Raw genomic sequence first — 24,105 nt, forward strand, 5'->3', positions numbered from 1 at the left:
TTATAAGCTTTAAGTGAGGTTAGTTGGAACTTACTTCCAATATAGTTTGTTTTTATAATTTCCGTGAAGGAGAAGTGGATATTTTCATCAAGTAAGCCACTTTATTTTTATATTTCTATTTAATGAATACATTCTTTCTGCTCTAAGGTGTTTGTGCTCCTCTTTTTTTTCAAGAACCAGGAATAAAAAAAGCAATTGCAACAAAACTGTCCACACATTTATTGTTTAATTTCTTGACCTTCATGATTGTTTATGTTTGAACATTATTTTTCTCAAATTATAAACAGAATTTGTGCATGTTAACTGTATTTTATAACATAAATCACATACAACACTTAAACCCAGTAAGCTCAAGGCTATGCATGCCTACCTGTGCAGCTTTAGTCTACATAAAGTAAGCTCAAGGCTATGCATGCCTACCTGTGCAGCTTTAGTCTACATAAAGTAAGCTCAAGGCTATGCATGCCTACCTGTGCAGCTTTAGTCTACATAAAGTAAGCTCAAGGCTATGCATGCCTACCTGTGCAGCTTTAGTCTACATAAAGTAAGCTCAAGGCTATGCATGCCTACCTGTGCAGCTTTGGTCTACATAAAGTGCACATTTGACACAGTAAATAGCATACGTTTCTGATCTAGTGAAAAGGGCTCATAAAGCGCACATAATATGCAGTTTTTTTGGTGTGTTTTTCTGTTTCTTAAAAACTCACTTGGTAAGAAAATTGTACATAAAGCAGTGCCAAAACCGCCACGTTTAACGCATGGAAAACGTACATTAAACATACACTTTGCACACCTTTTTGAGAGGGGCATGACTATAAGAATTATAAAGCCATTGAGAGAGACAAAGATACATAAAATACACATGATCATGGCTGTGTTTATAGACCAATTAAAAAATATCAGAAAATAATTTGAAATGATCAATCACAATATTTAGAAAATACCATGACAGAGCCCTTTTAAAGTTTAATAGCTCCAACCTTTAAAATCACTCAGTTTTAAGTATATAATACTAAAAGTTTTCAGTAAGTTTTAACCACTCAATGTGTATATTGACCACTTACTGTGATGTCTTTTACCCATACTTTGATTAATTTTTACTAACATTGCTTTAACTTGCTTTTTTAATGTGGAGAAATTTACTGCTAATTTCTGTAAAACTCATGAATCATAGTTTGAAATTTAAATGTGTGTTGACTTTGTTCAATTTTTATCAGAATTGCAGTCATTTCGAGGGCAGTTTTTTTTATTAGTTTTTAGTATTAATAAGTGAACAATACACAAATTTTAAGAACAAATTAAATAGAATGTTGGTTAATTTTGAGATAAATTGTAGTTTAAAATATACTTTTAAAAACATACAAAAATCTATTATTATTAAATTTTCAAAGTAAATAACAATCTCTCAAAATTAAAATTTAAGGTTTATACTATAAATGAATCGTCTTGTTAATTCAGTTCCAAATATTAACAGTCTCCTAAAAAGTTCATGTTGATTTGGTGCATTCAGATTGTCTAATATTTAATGCTCAGCCTGATATCGGTTAGTAATTCCATTGGGTGAATTCTGCTTACCTAGCAATCTTTATGAGTTTTGTTTTGAAAGATTACTGTAAAATGTTTTACCAAAAACTTCAAAATGAAAAAAAAAAGTTCACCATAAGTTTCATCCCAACATAAAGTTAAAAATACCTTGATCACTAACTCACAGATCTGTTTGGCTATTGTCATTTTGGAAGTTGTCCCCTTTATCATAAGGAATGCTTCAGAATACGTTTTTATCTCAAGTGGAAAACTGACATTTTCTTCTTTTAAAAAATGGTAAAGATATTGGTAATATCTTAACAGAGCGCTTTAGGATGAAACTTTGAAGCCTAACATACCTACGGTCCATGCAATCAATACTACCGGTAATTTACACAAATTATGGCATTTAAATATCATTGGCTGAAGTATCTTATTTAAAGGGAATCAATTTTTAGTAATTTTATCTAACTTGGTTCACGTATATTTTGCCTACAAACACAGTCTTTGCAAAAGTCAACAGGACATTTCAAAAACCTATTAAAACTGCATGATTTTCTAAAATAATAATCCAAAAACTTTCCCTACATCCTGGCTGGTAAAGATAAAAATCTTTGATTAACAACTAAATTGTTGTTGACTGGCCAATACATTGGACTTTGGGCCAGTATTACGGTTACAAGATTTTTAGACCATATGACAAGTTATCGTTTGGGAACTTTTTAGGAGACCGCAATAACTTTCATAAATCTGCTGGAATCAGTGAAAACTAACACATGAAATGAATAATTTTTTTGACAGAATGATTTTATAATTCTAACAAAAAGTTTCCAGTTTAATCAAACACTGGAAAAGCAAATAAATAAGAAAATATGGGGCTTTTGTTGATGATCAATGGTTATACCATTTTGTGATCATTGAAAATAACTATATTTTATTAAAGGTTGAGCTACGTGTTGCTATTCATTTCTCTCATCACTCCTGAATTAAACAAGATAATTACCAGAACAAAAACAATCCTATACATGTATACTGATACATTGCTTCTATACAAAAATGTGAAAATTTCTGCTCACCTCATATTGAAATTCTGGTTCATTCTCGGATTCCTGCATCCTCGCTGTGAAGTCCAATGAACTGATTTTCAAATCATCTTTCATTCAGCCGGTTTCTTAAAAGACAATCTGATTGTCTGTAAAATAATCACTTCAACAATCAATTAAAGAATACATTAAATGCTCTATTTATTACAGCATCTTGAAATACACCATCGTCCATAAAATGTTTAATTATTCAATCAATCTATTTCTTATGTGTTGATAAAATGCCATCATTTTGTTTAATCAATCATACATTTCATAAATAATTCACAATCCACTGATTGCATGATTTAGAGTAAACTATAAAACAGTTATTAATGTGGGTATGATAATATTCCAAGTCTCATTCATCAAGTTTGTCATCCTATTCATTTAATGAATCTTCAGAACATCCACATGAACTTTTTACATTCACTAACCAATACTATTTCATCTCATGTTTAAATTGAATACTTAATACAAAATCTTTTTCCACTCACATTCCAAACTTCTCAATGATCAATATCAATATGTTAAACACTTTAAACGTATCCTTACGCACCAGGATCAAGTCAGGAAAAGTTAATCCTTTGATCGGATTCATCTGAAATTTAGCACAATAAAAGACATATTAGAATACATTTCTATTTGTATACATTTAAAAACTACAAACTGTGCACTAAATCAATAGGTGTGCTGATAACAATTCAAGGCTGTAAACGGTAATTGAAATGTGATCAATAATACATGGGAACAAAATGTCCAACCTAGAGTTCAGGATCTGAAGTACAAAGTGATGGCCATGTAAGATAATGATTAATGAACACACTGGCTAACTATCATCTCAACAATAATCCAGTAGTGATTGTGTACAGTTTGATTTTTTTATTATTCTAATATCATGTCATAGCAATCTCCACATATCAAGTGTGAAAACATGAAAAATAAATTCAACTACCTAAGAGTTATAACAGTTGAATATTTTTTGGAATAATCAAAAATAAGTTAAATAATAATAATATGATCTTGTAATTTTCAACTTGGCTTTTCAGGTTTTAGAATTGAATGTTAACATACATGTATAAAAAGTATGTAATAGTATTCACAGGTGTAGGGCGCGTGTTCAAGTCACTTTAACACTATCAATTTGTCATATTACAATTTTTTTTATCATATTGACAAAAAAAAAAAATCTACAATTTTATTTTCTGATATGATATATATGTTCATATATATCATATCAGAAAAAAAAATATATTTTTTTTTTTGTTGGTCAATATGATAAAAAATATTGTTTTATGACAAATTGATACATGTAGTGTTAAAGTGACTTGGCCACGCGCCCTACACCTGTGATAGTATTACAGAGAGTTTCACAAATACCAATGGAAAGAATCATCTATGATTTTTAACTTTATCTTTTTCAATTGGGGGTTTCTATGAACAAAACTTCAGTTAAAAGTACCTTGATGCCTGTTGAGAACATGTAAATTATACCGAAGTGGATAATTATGGTGTTCGCCTAGCGACCTGGAGGGCACGGGTGGAATCCCCACTGTGGGAGCGTTCTTTAGATCTCCACTATATACACCAAGTACTGGTTCTAGGCCCAGGAAACGGGCTCGTGAACTTTTCAAAGCAGTAGTAGTACTTTAAATGAATTGGAGCTAAAATAAATAGGTCAGTGATTTTGTTTTGCTTTATATTTTACAGCCAGTGCCTTTTTGATTAGGAAAAAAAGCGAGATAGACCATAATATTGGGAAAACTAAACATTACTTATATCATAATAAATAACAGTACACCAATAATTATAAGTGCATGTGTAACTTCTTTCTAAAATGTATATTATAGAGTGCTATGGAAATAAATTGCTGTATATACTCAATTAACCAATGATAGTTTATTGGTAAAGACTTTGGCATATTTTGGGGAAAATTTGGTCAGATTTTTGGTAAAAAAAGTTACTTTGTACAATTGGGAAACAGCCTTTTTCACTTTTTGCAATTGGGAATCAGCCTGTCAGTGGCTGCATTTTTATGTATTTTTTTTTAGGGGGGGGGGGAATAACTGTTAGGTGTAAACTATATAACATGTAAATAATGTCAATAATGCTTGTACTTGTTACACAAGCTGTGCTATGCCAATATTTGACCTTGGCTCTTAAGAGTGACAGTAATATCTGCCCCTGGGATGACACACTCTCTTTTTTGGTAAACTATTTAAAAGGTGCACAATGAATAATGAGGTTTCACTGCAGGAAAAACTGTAATTTTTCAAAATTGGACATTTGACCAGTAAGTCACAGTTTGGACTTGTTAATGTCCTAAAACATTAACCTTCACCTTTGAGGAAGAGATAGAACAGAACAAAACAGAATAGCGTAAATAGACTTAAGCATATAAAGCGCATCTTCATGGGAAAAGTGTTCACAGATAAGTGTTTTACAAAACATGATGTCTCCTCATCCAAGTAATTTGTGCTTAGTCATTTTAAAGATGTATGATGAATGAGAAAAAGTTACAGTCCCAAAAAGCAGTAAGATCAACACATTTGACTTTGACTTGATTGATCTTTACCTTTGAGGCAGGGAAATGGGTGTCATCTTATGATGATGATCATTTATGGCAAGGCCTTTTTATGTCCCACAATTATTGACTAAATATGATGTAATATAATTAATATAATATGATGTATTGACAAAAATCTGTCCAATCCAAAAAATGTCCAAATCTAAAATAAAGACAAAGGCAGGGGACAGCGTGTATTGTGCAGCATTCAGGTTTTTTGGCCCTCAAAGTGGAACATTCAAGGCGAAAACATTTGGTGTTTCTTGCTTAACCGACTGGAGTAACATCAACAAGCTGATCCAGCGTCACTCAATGATGAAAAGTCACGCAACTGCTATGTCCAGCGCAGATGATTTCATCAGAGTAATGGAGGGCAAAGCAATGTGCACCACAAGGCATGTATCCATTCACCATGATCAAGTGGTAAATAAGAATAGGAAGATTTTGAGTATCATTATTGAAACCATCATATTATGTGGCAAGCAAAACATCTCTCTATGCGGACAAGAAGAAGGTAGGAGTAACTTCTTAGCTTTATTAAAGTATAGAAGTGAAGACAACAAACTTTAGTGAGAGCACTTGGAATCAAAAACCATCAAGACAACTTATCTTTCCCAAAACATTCAAAATGAGTTGATTGAAATTTGTGGAGGTATACACAGTGAAGATATAGCAAAAGCCTGCAAAACAACGCCCTGCTTTGGATACATTGCCAATGAAGCCACAGATGTCACTACGATAGAGCAGTTTGCCTTTTAATGACGAGACTGAAAAGCGAATAAGGGAAGAGTTCATATGATTTGCTGAATGCACTGCAACCACAGGAGAGGCTTTAACGGATTCTTTTTAAGAAAGCCTGCAAGTAAAGGGTGTTGAAGTTGGAAAGATGCACAGGCAAGGCTATGACGGAGCTGCCAGTATAGCTTTTAAGTACAAAGGTGTACAGGCAAGAATAAGGGGTTGGGTTCCAGGAGCAATATACACCTATTGCAATGGGCACAACTTAAATCTGTGTATAATCCATGTGTAAGGAGCCATTGGTGAGGAATGTAATGAATTCCTTACAGCAAATTGCCTTAATATCTGATTATTACGCAAAGACATTGAAAAAAATTAAAGAGTACCCTGCAAGTGACGATACAGCAAGAGGAAACATTGAAGGACACCCTGGGCTTCGAGATCCAATGCGGTCTACACTTTCAAAGCGGCATTTTCCACTGCCCATTCATCATTAGGCGAATTAGCAACAGAATACGGAGATTATAAGGCAGGTCCTTTACAAGCCGCTATTGGGCGATTTGATTTCAAAGTTACCCTGGTCGTTGTAGAGCATGCATTGTCTGAACTGGTGCCATTGTCGAATCATCTTTAGATGAAAGGGTGTGACCTGTTTGTAGTCGTCGAAGAATCCTGTTTCGTCATCTGTAAGCTGAACCGTAAAAGATATGATTCCGATGTGTGGGATGTATTATACGACTCAGCGGTGGAATTAGCTGAATCAATAAACTTTAATCCGTCTCTGCCGAGGAATGACGCAGCTGCTCGTCAACAGAACAGGCCGAATGTTCCAGTAGCCAACCCATCTGGCTATTGGAAGCTAAACTTGTACTTCCCATTCGTTGACCAACTGATGTCGTTATTAGAAGCTGAGCCCCAGTACATAGCTCAACATTTGCTCACAAAGAAAAGCCGTTGACATAACACACGAGGTCGGTGAGGAGATGTTCCAGGCATATCAAGACAAACTTTCGGTAACGAGAGATGATTTCCAAGTCAAGATCAGAAGATGGTGGACAAAATGGACAGGACAGGGCAATCCCCAAACTGATCTCCAAGAGACTCTGAATTCAATGAACAAATACATTTACCAAGTGATCTTTGCTATACTTAATATATATATATGGCTGCATGCCTGCGTCAAAGCTACAGCTGAGCGTTCCTTCAGCACCATGCTAAGGGTTAAAACATACATAAGGAACACAACGACAACAGTGAGAATGTCCTGATTAGGTTTGCTTAACATTTACAGGGACAAAGAAATATCTGCAGAAACTGTTTTAGACATTTTTACGCGAAGAAAAGAAAGAAAATGGGCATTGCTTTTTCAGGTCTGATCAAACAGAAACAATTGCATTCAATTAGCTTTAAAAAGAATGTGAAAAAAGATAAAATAGCCGTGATAAGATCAGAATCTTAGATTTTTAAGTAATTTAAGTCATTCATTCCTTTTCAACAATGTTTTCTATGTGTTTCATAATAGGTAATATCCCATAGTTTTTTAAGGAGAACACAATTGTTTAAAATAAATGTCCACAATGTTACATATCAGGGTTTTTTTTCCACTTTTTGGGAAGATAGCCCATGGCTTTGGAATTGGGAATTTTATCGGCATTTTCATGAAATTGGGAAAATGTATTCATTAGCCTTTTTTCCACACGAAAAGTCCACTGATTAGGGAAATACTAAATTTGATTTAACTCTTTATAATCATTTAAATTAAAAGAAAAAAATCATATAATACTTTGTTAGATGTAATGGACTTAAAATTGAGATAATATACACACAAGACTTCTTTCTTAAAAAAAAAAAAAAAAAAAAAATTTTTTTTTTTTTTTGGCAATTGGGATTTTTTTGCCACATTTTAGGAAAAAAGTATACTTTTTGGGATTGGGAACATAGCCGAATTTCGGCTATAAAATCGGGCCAAAAAAAACCCTGCATATTAAACAAGAGGGACAAGATGGCCCTAGTTCGCTCACCTTTTTAGCTCACCTGAGCACAACGTGCTCATGGTGAGCTTTTGTGATCGCCTTTTGTCTGTCGTCAGTCGTGCGTCGTCCATTGTCAACATTTTTCCTTTTGAACACTTTAGAGGCCACATTTATTGTCTGATCTTCATGAAATTTGGTCAGAACATTTGTCCCATTGATACCTTGACTGAGTTCAAAACTGGGTCATACTGGGTCAAAAACTAGGTCACTCGGTAAAAAAAAAAGAAAAACCTTGTGAACACTGTAGAAGTCACATTTGATGCCCAATCTTCATGTAACTTTTTCAAAATGTTTGTCTAAATGATATGTTGGTCTAAATTATCTGTTTCCTTTTGCAGTGTGAGCATATGATTAATTCTGATTGAGTACTGTCCATTTGCATGGGGTTTTTGCAATGCAAATATTTGTAAGTAATGCTAATTCTACATGTGTTTACAAGGTTTTTGTAAGATTTGGACCTAGAAATGTGGCCTCAAGAGTGTTTACAAGGTTTCTCTATAGCCAAATAAGGAATACTGCCCCGCCCACAGGCAGCCATGTTTTTCAACGGGCCCGAACCACTTTTGAACTCAACCAACATATCATCAAGATTGGGCATAAAATGTGACTTCTACAGTGTTTACAAGGTTTTTCTTTATTTTTACTTAGTGACCTTGTTTTTGACCCAGCATGACCCAGTTTCGAACTCGATCGAGGTATTATTGTGACAAATATTCTAACCAAGTTTCATGAAGATCGGACAAGAAATGTGTCCTCTAGAGTGTTTACATGGTTTCTCTAAAGCCAAATAAGGAAAACTGCCCCGCCCACTGGCAGCCATGTTTTTCAACGGACCAGAACCACTTTTGAACTCAACCAACATATCATTAAGACAAACATTTAGACAAAGTTACATTTAGATTGGGCATAAATTGTGACTTCTACAGTGTTTACAAGGTTTTTCTTTTTTTGACCTAGTGACCTAGTTTTTGACCCAGCATGGCCCAGTTTCGAATTCCATGGAGGCATCATTGGGACAAATCTTCTGACCAAGATCGGACAAGAAATGTGGCCTCTAGAGTGTTTACAAGGTTTCTCTATAGCCAAATAAGGAAAACTGCCCCGCCTACTGGCAGCCATGTTTTTCAACGAACTGGAACCACTTTTGGACTCAACATATCATTAAGAAAAACATTTTGACAAAGTTACATTGGGCATGAAATGTAACTTCTACAGTTTTTACAAGGTTTTTAATTTTTTTGACCTAGTGACCTAGTTTTTGATCCAGCAAACCCAGTTTCGAAATCAATCGAGGTAACATTGGGACAAATCTCCTGACCAAGTTTCATGAAGATCGGACAAAAAATGTGGCCTCTATGGTGTTTACAAACCAAATGTGGACGACGGACGGACAGACAGACGACGGACAAAGACCGATCACAAAAGCTCACCCGAGCAATCAGGTGAGCTAAAAATTTAATTGATGGTGAGATTAATAAGTTGTGATCGAGTTTTCATTGAATTTTTGACACAATAGCTCAGCAAGGTAGCGATACCCCATTTTTAACCAATTGTAAACATACGTACGGAAGATCGAGTTTCCTGCTCTGCAATCTGTCTTTCTGACGTTTAACTTTGTCATTGTGACATGGTTTATTCATGTCTCAGTCACCACTGTTCTTGTGGGGAAAACGGTCCAATGCTTGAAAATATTGTCGTAATGTACCTGAGGAGATATCAGGTGCTGAGACCGCCGCAATAGAACTGAAAGATTGTTGAAATGGCATAAATGCACTATCCAATCAATAAATCAAAGAACTTTGACTGGGTTTGACTCGGCGTCTTCAAATTATTGTAAAAAAAACTAGTAAAATGCCACCATATATTAAAGCGTCTTCATTAACAAAAATCTAGGGGAGACCCCCATACCTCCTTTGTGAGAGGACGAATAACCCCACCCACACCCTCCCCCGTCTCGGCGCTTCGCACCTCGCCAATGCCGTAGTGATTGGAAATTGCGTACACATCAATTTCATCTAGCTACTCCCCTATCTAATCAGCTTTATATAAGTTCTGATAAAATATGGTTATTGAAATATTCACCAACAGTATTAATCAATATTTTAAAATAAAATGTTTTGCGCAGTTAATTCAACTGAATTTTACATTTCTAAATACTCTCTCTTCTTTATTTTTAGAACTTATCATGAAATGACTGTAAGAGTCCACCTACCAACTCAAGTGTGATTAAAGCTGCCAGCCCCCTATAAATTGGAGCCACAGTGTATTTGTTACTTGTACTGTTGAATATCAATCACACGCTAAATAATTAAACATTTTTAACACAGAGCGTTTTTTCTACATCTACTTCTTTATGTTGAAATCACCTATATAAAGTATCAACATATTGATATATGACCACTAATTGTACACTGACTTCTTTCCCACACCCCCACCATTTGATTTGTTTTGTGGAACAAATTTTGTGCTCCCCCCCCCCCCCCCCCCCCCCCCCTCTTATTTGCGTCCTCTGGAACCGGCCCTGTCACATAAGTGTCATCACCTGTTGTATAATAAGTTAATTTCTATATATGGTATGTTAATAATTCATTAAGACGAAAGTGTTTTTCTCTCTCATCTCATTGCTTCTTTAAATGCCAAGAATTTCCGATACACTTTCGGACATAATTTCATAAAACATCGAACCTTAGGCGGCGTTTTCATTTATGTGAACCCCTACCCCACTACACAATGATAGGGCCAATGAATTTAATTAAACAGTTGCGTAAGAAGTGCGATTATTTTACTACTTCCGTAAAATTGCGTAATAATAAATGAAAACTTATCGTTTGCAGGACTTAAACGCAAAAAAGCTCATCATCCGATAAAAATAGCAATAGCGGACGACGGACCAGCAGTTTCGGATACTGATTGGAAACACTAGATGCGCCACTCTGGATCAGCAGACGATTTATTAATCCGAGATGTATCACGATAGATGCGCAATAAAAATAGTAATAAAAATAAACAAAATGAAAAAGATTTAAAAACAAAGATCGTCATATAAAGTGGTTTCAAATAATTACTAGTTTTTCTAATGACCGAATAGATCTATCCGCAATCACTTTACAGTCGCATCGGCATTCAGTTTGCAGTCAAAACGTCAATTCCGATGTATCACGATTGTAGATGCGCAATAAAAATATATACAAAAATAAACCAAATGAAAAAGATTTAAAAACAAAGAACGTCATATACAGTGGTTTCAAATAATTACTAGTTTTTCTAATGATCGAATATCCGCAATCACTTTACAGTCGCCTCGGCGTTCAGTTTGCAGTCAAAACGTCAATTCGTACCGTTTTCAACTCGTACCCATTTTGGTACCCAACTTGAACGGTAGTAAACTCGTATTCTTGTTATCGCGATGACGTCACACACGGGGCAGTACCTTAGCGACGGTGAAAACAATGCCCAAGATACGGTCGATATATTGAAACTTTTCGTTTTGTTATGAGTTTGAGACGCGTAATGTATGCATACACACAATGCAATACTATATAATCTAAGCAGGACACTTAAACGAAATGGCACAATATATTTATAATGGAAACTTATTTCAGGAAATTACTACTACGACTACGACTACTACGACTACTACTACTTCTACTTCTCTACGAAGTACTATTACTACTACTACTACTACTACTACTACTACTACTACTACTACTACGACTACTACTACTACGACTACGACTACGACCACCACTACCACCCCACTACGACCACCACTACTACACCGACTACGACGACGACTACGACTACGACGACGACTACTACGACTACGACGACGACGACTACGACGACGACTACGACCACTACGACCACGACGACCACGACGCCCACTACGACCACGACGACGACTACGACGACGAGGACGACCACGACGACCACGACGGCGACTACGACGACCACGACGACCACGACGACGACGAGGACTACGACGACTACGACTACCACGACCACTACTATTACGACGACGAGGACGACGACGACTACGACCACTACGGCGACTACGACTACGGCGACTACTACTACTACGACGACGACGACTACGACGACGACGACTACTACTACGACGACGACGACGACTACTACGACTACTACAACCTACGACGACGGCTACTACTACGACTACTACAACTACGACCACTACTACTACTACGACTACTACTACTACGACTACGACTACTACGACTACTACTACTACGACGACTACGACGACCACTACCACTACTACTACTAATACTACCACTACGGATACTACTACTACTATTACTACTACTACTACTTCTACCACTACCACTACCACTACTACTACTACTACAACTACTACTACTACTACTACTACTACTAATACTACCACTACTTCTACGACACACTACTACTACTACTACTACTACTACTACTACTACTACTACTACTACTACTAATACTACTACTACTACTACTACTTCTACTTCTACTACTACTATTACTACTACTACTACTTCAACTACTACTACTACTACTACTACTTCTACTACGGCTACTACTACTACTACTACTACTACTTATAATAATAATAATAATAATATACTACTACTACTACTACTACAACTACTACTACTACTGCTACTTAAACTACTACTACTGTGTTATTTCTGTCGCAAAGTCGATGGAACACATTGCAATATCGTACTTAAGTCCATTTCAGATGTCATTGCTATTTATTTTTGTTGATTTTTCTCAAACACAAAGTTTCCCAATGTCCGTAAAATATTCTGAACAACAAGATATTTGCGGAGGCCTAACGGCCCCGCAACAACAAGTAATTGTGACCTATCTAGTCCTGAACTTTGGCTACAACACTGTGTCTGCGCTCAGCGCAAAGGATGTAGCTCTGTTCATTGTAAGGAATTCCGGACTACTCTCTGTATGTTCAAACGACACAAATTGTGGCCCAGAACTCTACAATTACGCGTTAAAATCCATCTAGAAGAATTTCAGGGTCAGTACTCGTTCACTAAATCGTCGCTAAATATTTGACTATCGATAAACACAGTTTTGCTTTCAAGATGAGAAAACAAACATAACCGAAATAGTATAGTGTCACGATAAGAGGAAAATCGTTTAATTATCCAACCACAAATGTTTGCCATACTCGGTCAGCACGTCTGTTAATCGTTCCTGAACGCATGGATAGGCTGCCCTTATTTTCAAGTTTGAATTCAATTTTGTATCGGAAAGCATTGTACTTAAATGTGCCATTAACAATTCGCAATGAGATTTTTAATATCTCTCGTCATGTGAAAATAGGTCTTATTCCATATGCGCCCATCATGCGAAAATGGGTCTTATTCCATTTGCGCCCATCATATATATAGCCCACTCAGCATGCGCATCTCTTAGTATGGTCAGGAGATACATCAGACCATAACAAATTGAGTGATTTTATAGTGAACAGCATCGCCTCTGACCAGACTGCGCAAATACACATGTTGGGTTTAAGATACGCTGGCCGAAACGCAAAAAAACGAAAAGCCCCTCAGTATCAACACCAATCCACCAACCAAGGCTGAGATCATCAAAGCCATCAAGACGTTGAAACATGGCAAGGCAGCAGGTCCTGCATGACGACATCCCCCCGGAAGCTCTCAAGGCAAATGAACAGCAGCAGCAGCAGAGATTCTACACCCTTTCTTACTGAAGATATGGGACCAGGAGCAAGTGCCGGCCGACTGGAAGCTTGGGTAAAGCTTCCCAAGAAAGGTGACATCTCCCACTGCGGTATCATGTTGTTGTCCATCCCCAGCAAGGTGCAATAGATGGGAGGCTTAGAGCAGAGCAGGCAGGGTTTAGGCAAAATCGAGCATTGAACAATCCATCGAATGGCAGTCTCCGCTGTACACAACTTTTGTTGATTTTGAAAAAGCATTCGATAACGTCGACAGGGAAACTATCTGGAAACTGATGCAGCACTATGTAATCCCGAAAAGCTCATCAACATCACCCAGCAGCTTTATGAGGACTCATCTTGCCAGATTATTCACAACGGGAAGCTGACGGACCCATTCGCAGTGAAGATAGGAGTGAGACAGGGTTGTATGCTCTCGCCGACAATTTTCATGATTATCATAGACTAGATCATGAGAAGAAACACAGACGGCAGCAACACTGACATCCAGTGGACCATTACCAAACACCTAGAGGACCTGTTTTTGCGGACGACATCGGCCTCCTGTCCCACAAACAGCAGCATGCACATTCCACTATAACCCGATGAGCGGAGGAAGCAGGAAAGACCGGCCTTAAAATCAACGCCAAGAAGACAGAGGTGATGGGTATGAATAACCGACAACAACAGCCACTGCAGCTGCAAGGAGAAGACCTAGTGGAAACTGACCACTTTGTCTACTCAGGAAGCGTGTTCAACGTTGATGGCGGCACAGACGACGACGTTAAAAGCAGGATTAACATGGCAATGGTAGCGTTCAACAACCTGCGTCACATCTGGAACTCTAATGCCTTATCCCAACGTTACAATGTTGGCATCTCTAACACCAATGTGAAGGCATTTCTTCTCTATGGGCCCGAAATGTGGAGGGTAACTAACATCATCACCAACAAGGTACAGACTTGTGTAAACCGTTGCCTGCGCCGCATCATCAACATCAGGTGGCCTGAGAAGATCTCCAACACAGGCCTATTGAAGAGAACCAACCAGAACCCCATCAGTCAATACATCAAGGAAATGTAGGGGTGGGGTGGGAGGATGGATAGGTCACACACTGTGCAAACCAGCCGGCAATGTCACAAGACAAGCACTTGACTGGAACCCACGGGGAAAGAGAAAAGTGTGACGGCCCTAGCAGTCGTGGAGGTCTGTCGAGAGCGAAGTGAATGACGCCGAAATGACGTGGACGCAGCTGAGGAGAGCGGACGAGGACAGAGTGCGCTGGCGAGGTGTTGTTGCGGCCCTATGCTCCACTTGAAGTTTACATGAATAAGTTAAGTAAGTCAAGTCAAAGCAGTAATATCATGGATCGCTTTCCGCGCAGAAATTTTACGGGAACCAGCAACTGGATCAAATCCCTACCTTCATAACCAACCACGTGCTGGCAGAGATTGTATGTGAGAGCAAGGAACGACAACTCTGCGTGTAGATTTATCACGGCTTTAAGTTAATATAGTGATATTTCACTTGAGAAAGCTGGTTTATCAGTAATAAATGCTTATACTTATGCAAGAAACGGACAACGGCCCTTCTTGAATCAGGTGTAAAACATTGCCGTAGAATACGCACCAACAACGTCCACACAAGTCGTGTAAACGGCCCACGAATTAATTGAACCTGCATTCCTCGAATAAATGTAAGACCTGTGCTATAAAAACCGCTTTAATATTTTGCGAAATTGTATTGTAACTGTACTAGAGTTTCTTTTTTTCTTATATGCTTCACGTACGTTCCCATTTAAGTACAGTTTATTGACCCTAAAAGTGAAATGAACAAACGTCTTATATTGTTTCAATCAAACTAGAGTGAAATGCATGTGTTGCATCTAATTTTTATTCCCCATGCATAGCAAGAACAAAGGTCAATACTTTGTGAGAATATTCATTAATTTTTATACACCTATTTTAAATAAATTTATCTTCTTTAAATGAACGTGCAAGTTTGTAATTTTATGAAGAAGGATCTTAAAATAATTATGTGGTCTTTCACAATCTTCTTTGTCCTGCACCTTCGTATTCCCGGTGTGTATGTACAAATATTAAATGGGTGCCTTCTTTTACAACCCTATTCAGTGCGGTGTCATTGTGTACACACTGGTCTTACTGGTTACAGTACAATCTCCACGCAGAGTTGTCGTTCCTTGCTCTCACATACAACTCTGCGAAAGGCTCAGCACGCCATTTTGTCGATAAAATAGCTAAAACCAAACAAACGCATTCAATGTATATTTGATTGGATACTTAAGATCGCATGCATTAAATTAAGAAATATGACTTTTAAATGAACGATAAATCGTGCAAATACTTGCGAGTTTTAATGCAACTCTTTGGAACTATTGTATTGCCCATTTACGCAGATGGAATCATTCCACGCACTTTACATATGTAAATAATTGAACATAATGTTTATTGAGTGACGTTAGGAATTGCTTCGACGTGTGTATGTATGTTGGTTTCTTAACAACAAAAAAACCATATCAATTTTATAATAATGAATTAAGACTGATATAAGATATCATGGTATGAGATGGTTTTCTTTAATGCAGTGAATGCAATGTAACCGTCGTGCAAGAGATTGTTTAGTATACTGTAACCTTAATGATGAACGCTTGGTATGATCATGACATGAATGAGACGCTTTCATAACAATAGTCCGTTCTGAGCCCAACACCATTCTATACATAGATGGTGACGTCACTACGTTATGTCAGTAAAGACCGGTGTGACACAATGAGCCCAACACAGCAATCGTGATACATCGGCTATCTCGGATTCCTCCGTAAGATAGGCCTCGTGGCAATCGTGATACATCGGCTCAATCGGAACACCTCGGACAATTCCGCCATATCGGCGATCGTCTCTCGGGTGTATTTGGTGGAAGGATATGTCTAACGCCTCTAGGCGGAAGATGTTACACCGAAAATATAGTTCGGGTTACACACCATTAAATTTGCACTAAATTAACTGATAATATAGATATAGAAGGACCAATATCTCTGAGGAGTAATATAATAGAATATTTGTTTCTGTTATTGTTAAACATTAGTTGTCATTACATACAAAATATTCAAATGTTAATTAAATGTTTAGAAAGCCAATTAGTTGTTTCTTGAAGTGTAAACAACACCATTATTCAAACTTAAAGAACCAGTATTTCTTAAATTGCATTAATTATCGGTACAACATTGCGGATGTTCTGCAGGGCGACAAACTTTGAGATTTTATCCATATGTTTAGGTTCTATACCATAAACAATCGTACAACACTGTACAGTGGTACAGGGAAAACTCTTCGGTGTAATATAAGAAATAGTAAAATCCACTTAGATCCCCCCCCAAAAAACAACATTATTATAGTGACAAGCCAAGCTGTCACAAACTGTATACAGACAAAAGCCATATGGCTCTCAGTGGGGTTTACTATTACCAGTATTGAGACACCTAAAGGGTTTCGCAGGATGGAATAAGTGGAGAGCTTGATTGAATTTGAAAAACAATTCTTTCTGTGCATTTGATGATGGCAACCATACAGTACTTCCGGCATATTTTAGCCTAGGCAACTTAATTTCAGATGCTGTTATTCTGGCCAGGCCGATACTCTTTAGCTGGGCAACCAAAACACTAAATATGGTCAACTGTGCAGGCAACAATTGTAACTAGAAGTGGCGCGGCAGAGGCCGACGCGTATCCCCATGCTGCATGTTTGACCCAGTAAGCATTTTAATGAACCTTGTGGTGAATATAATGGATCAGCCTTGTTTTAGCCTTAAGTGTAAATTGGTTATTCCAATACTGTGGAGACACCAATAACACCGATAAACAAATTAAGAATACAGTTTTTTATGCCCCCGGTAGGGTGGCATATAGTTTTTGAACTTTCCGTCAGTCTGTCTGTCTGTCCTTCCGTCTGAAAACTTTAACATTGCCCTAACTTTGCAATATTGAAGATAGCAACTTGATATTTGGCATGCATGTGTATCTCAAGTAGCTGCACATTTTGAGTGGTGAAAGGTCAAGGTAATCCTTAAAGGTCAAATATATGGCTTTAAAGCGGCGCAATAGGGGGTATTGTGTTTCTGACAAACACATCTCTTGTTTTTAATTGAAAAACCAAAGACATTGTTGGAATTTGACTTATTTAAGGCATCGTGTAAACATTTTAAAACTTAATTTTCCACAATATGAAACAACTTTTTTAAAAGGCACCATTAAAAGCTCCTCCATCCCCTTATAATGCACGCTAAACCAAGAATCAGTTTTTTATAAGATTATCCTTCAAAATGGGCAAAAGTCCGGGGCAATACTGTCAAAATGCCCTTTAACAACTCTTGTGACATGCACCTGTAGTCTTTTTTCTCTGTATTTTTTTTTACAGCGAAACACATAATGGCATCATCATAGATGTATAGCTCAGAATTCATTTTATACTATATAAATATGTTATGTGGTCTTATTTATACAAAATAACCTGGATATTTATGAAAAAACGCCATCTCCCTGTAAAGAGAGATGGCATTTGTTCGCCATAAACATTTATATATTCAGTAAATTATAAGCAACAAACATGAAAAATTTAGTCCCCCAGTCATTGAGTTTTTAAAGAGTTCAACTTTGCTTAAGTAATAATGCATCAATGTTGATTCTAACAAAAAAAGGGTAGTCATTTATGCCTAAACAGTTCTGCTTTCCAGATGCAAGCACGTCAAACACAAACTTTAAACCATTTATAGTCTTAATTATTAAACAAGAGGGCCATGATGGCCCTGTATCGCTCCACTGCTGAAAAAAAGGCTGAAACAAGTATTCTCGGCATGTGCAAATACTTAAATATAGGCCCTATTAAGCACATGTACACTTTTGTGACCCCCTGGTCACATTTAACCCAAAGGGGCATAATTTGAGCAAATTTTGTAGAGGACTACTATATTTCACTACATACAAAATGTGGTAGCCCTAGGTCCTAGAGTTAAGGACAAGAATATTTTAAAAGTTTTCACAAAATAAGCAAGATATAAGCGTATATAATGTTCAATTTTGTGACCCGGTGGTCAGGGTCATATTTGACCCAAAGGGCATTATTTGAACAAAGTTGGTAGAAGACTATAAGATGCTACTGCATACCAAATTTGGTAGCCATAGTCCAAATGGTTTTCGACAAGAAGCTTTTTAAAGATACCACAAAATAGGTGCTTTATAAGCGTTAATTCAATTTTGCGACCCCTCGGGAAGGGTCCAAGTTGACCCCAGAGGCATTATTTGAACAAATTTGGTAGAGGTTTATTTTAGATGTCACTACAAACCAAATTTGGTAGCCCTAAGCCCAATGGTTATGGACAAGAATTTTTGAAGTTTTCACAAAATAGGCCTTATATAAGCATACGTTCAATTTTGTGACCCCGGGGGCAGAGTCAAATTTGACCCCAGGGGCATAATTTGAACAAATTTGGTAGAGGACTATTAGATGTCTCTACATACAAAATTAGATAGCCCTAGGCTCAATGGTTATGGACAATAAGATTTTGAAAGTTTTCACAAAATAGACCTTATATAAGCAAATTTTCAATTTTGTGACCCCTGGGGCAGGGTCAAATTTGACCCCAGGGGCATAATTTGAACAAATTTGAAAGAGGTTCACCCCAGGAACATTCCTGAGAAATTTCATCAGAATTGGACCTGTAGTTTAGGAGATGTTTAAAGGAAAAGTTAACGCGCGGACGGACGCACGCGCGACAAACACAGGACCATGACATAAGCCCCGCTTGTCTTTGACCAGTGGAGCCTAAAAGATATTCGGCGTATATCCTGATTTTGTAATATAGTACGAAAAATAACAATTTTATTTGATTCTGTGGTAGAAACAAAGAAGGACCCTTTTCTTTTCAAAGAAAAAGTTTTATAATTATTTTTATTTATTTATTTTTTACATTTTTTGTTTAATTCAATATAGTACTTACAATGTATACATGTATATGATCATACAACAAAGTGATTGTACAAAGCAATAAAGTTCAGACATGTACTATACAAGATATGCTAATATATATACTTTTTTTGGTTTCCTTAAGATTAAGACAAAAATCAAAAAAACTGGGTAAATATGGTTTTTCTTTGGTTGTTTGTGATAGGTGTTGTTTTTTTTTAAAGAGAAAAGAAAAGAACAACAGAAGAACAGTTATGAAAAATGATGAGTTGTATAAAGTGGGAAGAAAGCATAATGGACTTGTGTGTTTTGTTGTATATTCACAATGATCTTATAAGATTGAAAAAAATATACACAAATATTTTAGAAAGATAAACTAACATTAGAGTAAAATGTATATAAGTGGACAAACATTATGAGAATTTTATCCGATTCCATTTTTGTTCAAAGATTTGTAATGTGTCATTACTGAGGGCTATTTCTTTCTCAATCTGGATTTTTAGTGGACAAAAACAATTAAAATTTGGAACTTGTTTTTTGTACTTCATGTTAAAGATAAAAGATGTTTAAAGGAAAAGTTAACGCGCAGACAGACGCACGCACACACAGCGAACACAGGACCATGACATAAGCCCTGCTGGTCCTTGGCAAGTGGAGCTAAAAAGATATTCGGTGTATATCCTGATTTTGTAATATAGTACGAAAAAAAACGTTTTTATTTGATTCTGTAGTAGAAACAAAGAAGAACCCTTTTCTTTTCAAAGTATAAGTTTTATAATTATGATAAATTGCCAGGACATAATTATGGGCCTTTGTTTTTGACATCTGATATCTTGTGAACCTAATAATGGTGCCCTAATACGAATGATACATAACATGAAGTAAAACAAAACAAAATTACTGCGTAAGTGTGTGTGAGATAGAGAAAATTATCAAAAAACATTGAAAATTTTATTTGCATATTAAATACAACACACTTTGACAACAAAAAGTATTGTTTGTATAATCAATATGAACACAATCTAAGTTGCTGCTAATATGGGATCCCCACCAGGATTTGAACCTGGATTTCCTTTCCATATAGAAAGGTGTGTTTGCTTACACTATAAGGATGTTCCAATAACAGCAATAATATTGGTTACAATTATTTCTGTCAACTATATTAATTGTTTTATTAAGTCTTGACACAAAATGTGTAAATAAACTTTTTAAGCTTTTTAAAAACAATTTATTCTCCATCAATTTTTTAAGGCAACTGTCACATTGATAATGACATGTATCATAAGGGCTCGCCTTTAAAGCTACTCTCGATCAGAAACTCATGTTTTTCCACAAACACTGAACCTGAAATCAGAAAAAGATTATTTAAAACCACTTTTTTTGTTATAGAAACAATTAAATGCCTTTTTTATTTCAATAGATAATTGATCCCCATAAACATCTGGACATATAACCCAACAACTTGTTGAAAATGTGTTTGCTTATTTACATCTGTGAGTACATGTGTTGGTACATGTGACAGTGAGGCGGTAAGAAACTGCAACAACAAAATCGAAACAAATATTCAAATAACTACAATGGTATGTTTCTTATGCTAGCAATTAAGTAGCAAATAATGAGAATATCTAAATATGACATTTTGGGCTGCACTAACTATTAAGATCTATATCATGTTCAATGAACTTTATATACAAACAGGGCCGAGTTGCAACATTTTACAAGATAAAACGTTTGATTACTTGTACTGTAAGAAATAACACTTTTTAATTGATGTAACATGCATCAAAATAATCCCAAATAGTTTAAACAAAAAACACAGAAATATTAATTGACTAGATAGTAGATTGACATGAACAGACAGTAAAATAGAGTTTTGGAATGGTCATGTTCATCAGATCATGTACAAAATTGGGACAATCATAGCTCTACACAGTTTCCAACTAGTATTTTAAATGTAAAAGAAACAGATGAAGAAAAAAAGATGTACACAGAAAATATGCTTGGAAAGTTCTGGGATTATTTCATCAAAATTTCTTCAAGAAAGTATCATGTGCTGAAAAGTTTAGCTTAATAAAAAAAAACACTTAACAATATATATATAATATTCTAGATATTCACATATAAACATTGTTACTGAACTCAACAGAAAACAATTTAAAAAATTCAATGACTTAACATATCGTTGTTGAAAAAAAGGGGCGCTTGCTGCACTGGTAACAACACAATTATATAACGCGATAATTTGCTCATAAAATGTCCATAATCAAGAATTAGGTAAACATTGTGGGCAGTCAATCGTTTGGCGTATGGGTGTTTGAACTAAATTGCATCCGATAAACAAAATGGCAGCAAAAGCTATTGATGTTATGTACATTGAAAACCCGCAGAACTAGATATAATAAGCGCTTGGTGAAATCTACAATTAATTATGCTCACCATCTTGAAATAAAAAGTTCTTCAGCAAGCGTCGATTCTTTCTTGGGTCTGATGCGCAATACACAACTGATTGATTATTATGCCACTTGAAGTGATTAATAGTAATAACACATTTAATTAATATATCAGTGAACTAAATCTTGCATTAGACTAACACTAGTGTAAATTATTACTTTTTTTGACTTGATACATTGACATGTTTAACTATGCTGTTTACTATAGATAAGAGTGGGTCTCACTAAACACTGCAAAGACACACACAGTCTAGCAAAGGCTACAAAGACAAGTAAAGTCAGATAAAAACACAAATAAGTTAACCAGTGTATCCTTTATTTAATAAATTTAAGACTATTAGGGGAATATATTTAGGAGAAACAAAGATTTTAACATTAATAACTGTTTTTATTTGGTCTACAGTAGTTTTGATATAGTTCCAGGCAAGGTATAACAAAGGCAATCCAAGAGTTACAGTGGGTTTATTGGACCTTGCAGCATGTGTTTGACTTTGTGTACCTTTGCTACACTTTGTGTGTGTGTTTTTGTAGTGTTTAGTGTGAGCGTTACGGCATGTAAACAATAGCTTCTTTTCATTTTAGAGACATGTGATTAATGCTATAATGCTTCTTAAACTAAGGAAAAACGTTTCGGTGTAATGTTTAGAGAATGTTTTTTATCATGTTTTTAATTTATTGTAATAAGCATGTACATGTTCTTTAAAATATATTCATATTTCTGTTCAAATGATATGCATCCATTGTTTACAGTGATTTTTGTATTATTAGCAAATGTACAATTCGGATGTAATCATTTGGGACCTACTGGCGGGAATTTTTATATGAATTTGACTGGTCATGATTAAAGGTAAACTAAGGTCAAAAGTGACGTTAAACAGCTATGCTGAAAAAAAGAAAGGAAGTCTTCCTTAACTGAGCTCAATCCACTGACCCTTGGAGTAAAAGTCAAGCGCTTAAACCAATGGGCCATCAGTGCTTCCATAGTCAGTGGTTGATTTTATACTTTATACATGTATAAGCATTCCTTGAAATATCACACAATCAAACAATAAAAAAAGAACTCTCCAAAATTATTTGTGTCATTAAATGCAATATTGATAAATGTAAACATTCGATCTAAAAAGCTCCAATACAACACAAGAATAAAATAAAATAAAAAAGTAACCCTCAACTTGGCTAGAACCATTGAGTCCTGGAGTAAAAGTCTACCGCTTAGACCACTCGGCCTTCCATGCGTATACAATGAGTGATGTATTTTATACTTTATGTAAGCAATCCTTGTAGTGTCACAAATTATAACGAAAACAGTCAATTTAAAGGTGCCAGTTAAAAATCTAGAATAGAATTAAAATAAGGAAAAAAAGTAGCCCTCATCAGGGCTAGAACCAATGACCCCTAGAGTCCTGGATTTAAAGTCTACCATTTAGACTACTCAAACATCCGTGCTTATTGAATGAAGGATGTATTTTATACTATATATAAGCATTCTTTATAGCTTCACAAAATATAAGGGCAACAACAGATTTCTCCAAAGTATTCAATCGTTTCGCGTTGCAACGCTGTATAATATTCAGGCTTTTAAATCGTCAAAAGATGCATATAATGGCTATTTTAGAGCATGGTTAATGTTCAGTATTACTGTTTCCTTGCAAATATCATAACTAAAACCAAAATATGCAAATCTGAAACATAGTTTTAAATTTTCTCAATTTACCAAAACATGAAAATTTAAAATTAACTTAATGTCATAGTCCAAATAATTAGACGTAATCTACCGATGTATACATGTATCGACCTCATATTTGTAGGATAGCTGAAATTATTTGCGTTCAGAATAAATCTGAGCCAAGAGTCTGCCAAAACAGAAACCATCAAAAGACTATTGCAGCAATTTATATTGACTACATGAAGTCATTATTGATAATTAAGGTTCATGTAGAGGCTTCATTTTGAAAAATGTGGGACCCCTAGCATTGAACTCAAATTTGACTAAAGGAAGAGTGCCACATTGATAATGTATACATATATGCTTTAATGGA

The 24,105-nt window shown here is 35.9% G+C and overlaps 1 protein-coding gene across 1 annotated transcript in view; it reads right to left on the minus strand.

Moving 5' to 3' along the window:
* The window catches only part of LOC127838685 (cytosolic carboxypeptidase 2-like), a 177,655-nt gene extending 167,283 nt beyond the window's left edge, over nucleotides 1-10,372 (minus strand). Inside the window, exons 1-4 of the mRNA XM_052366566.1 lie at nucleotides 10,156-10,372; nucleotides 9,510-9,686; nucleotides 3,166-3,207; nucleotides 2,601-2,695 (exon numbers count right to left, since the gene is read on the minus strand). Of these exons, the coding sequence (XP_052222526.1) occupies nucleotides 2,601-2,623 (23 nt within the window). The 5' untranslated portion in view covers nucleotides 2,624-2,695; nucleotides 3,166-3,207; nucleotides 9,510-9,686; nucleotides 10,156-10,372. The remainder of the gene's footprint in view (nucleotides 1-2,600; nucleotides 2,696-3,165; nucleotides 3,208-9,509; nucleotides 9,687-10,155) is intronic.
* Nucleotides 10,373-24,105: the final 13,733 nt, after the last annotated feature.

The sequence above is a fragment of the Dreissena polymorpha genome, chromosome 1 (assembly GCF_020536995.1).
Source record: "Dreissena polymorpha isolate Duluth1 chromosome 1, UMN_Dpol_1.0, whole genome shotgun sequence".
NCBI lineage: Eukaryota > Metazoa > Mollusca > Bivalvia > Myida > Dreissenidae > Dreissena > Dreissena polymorpha.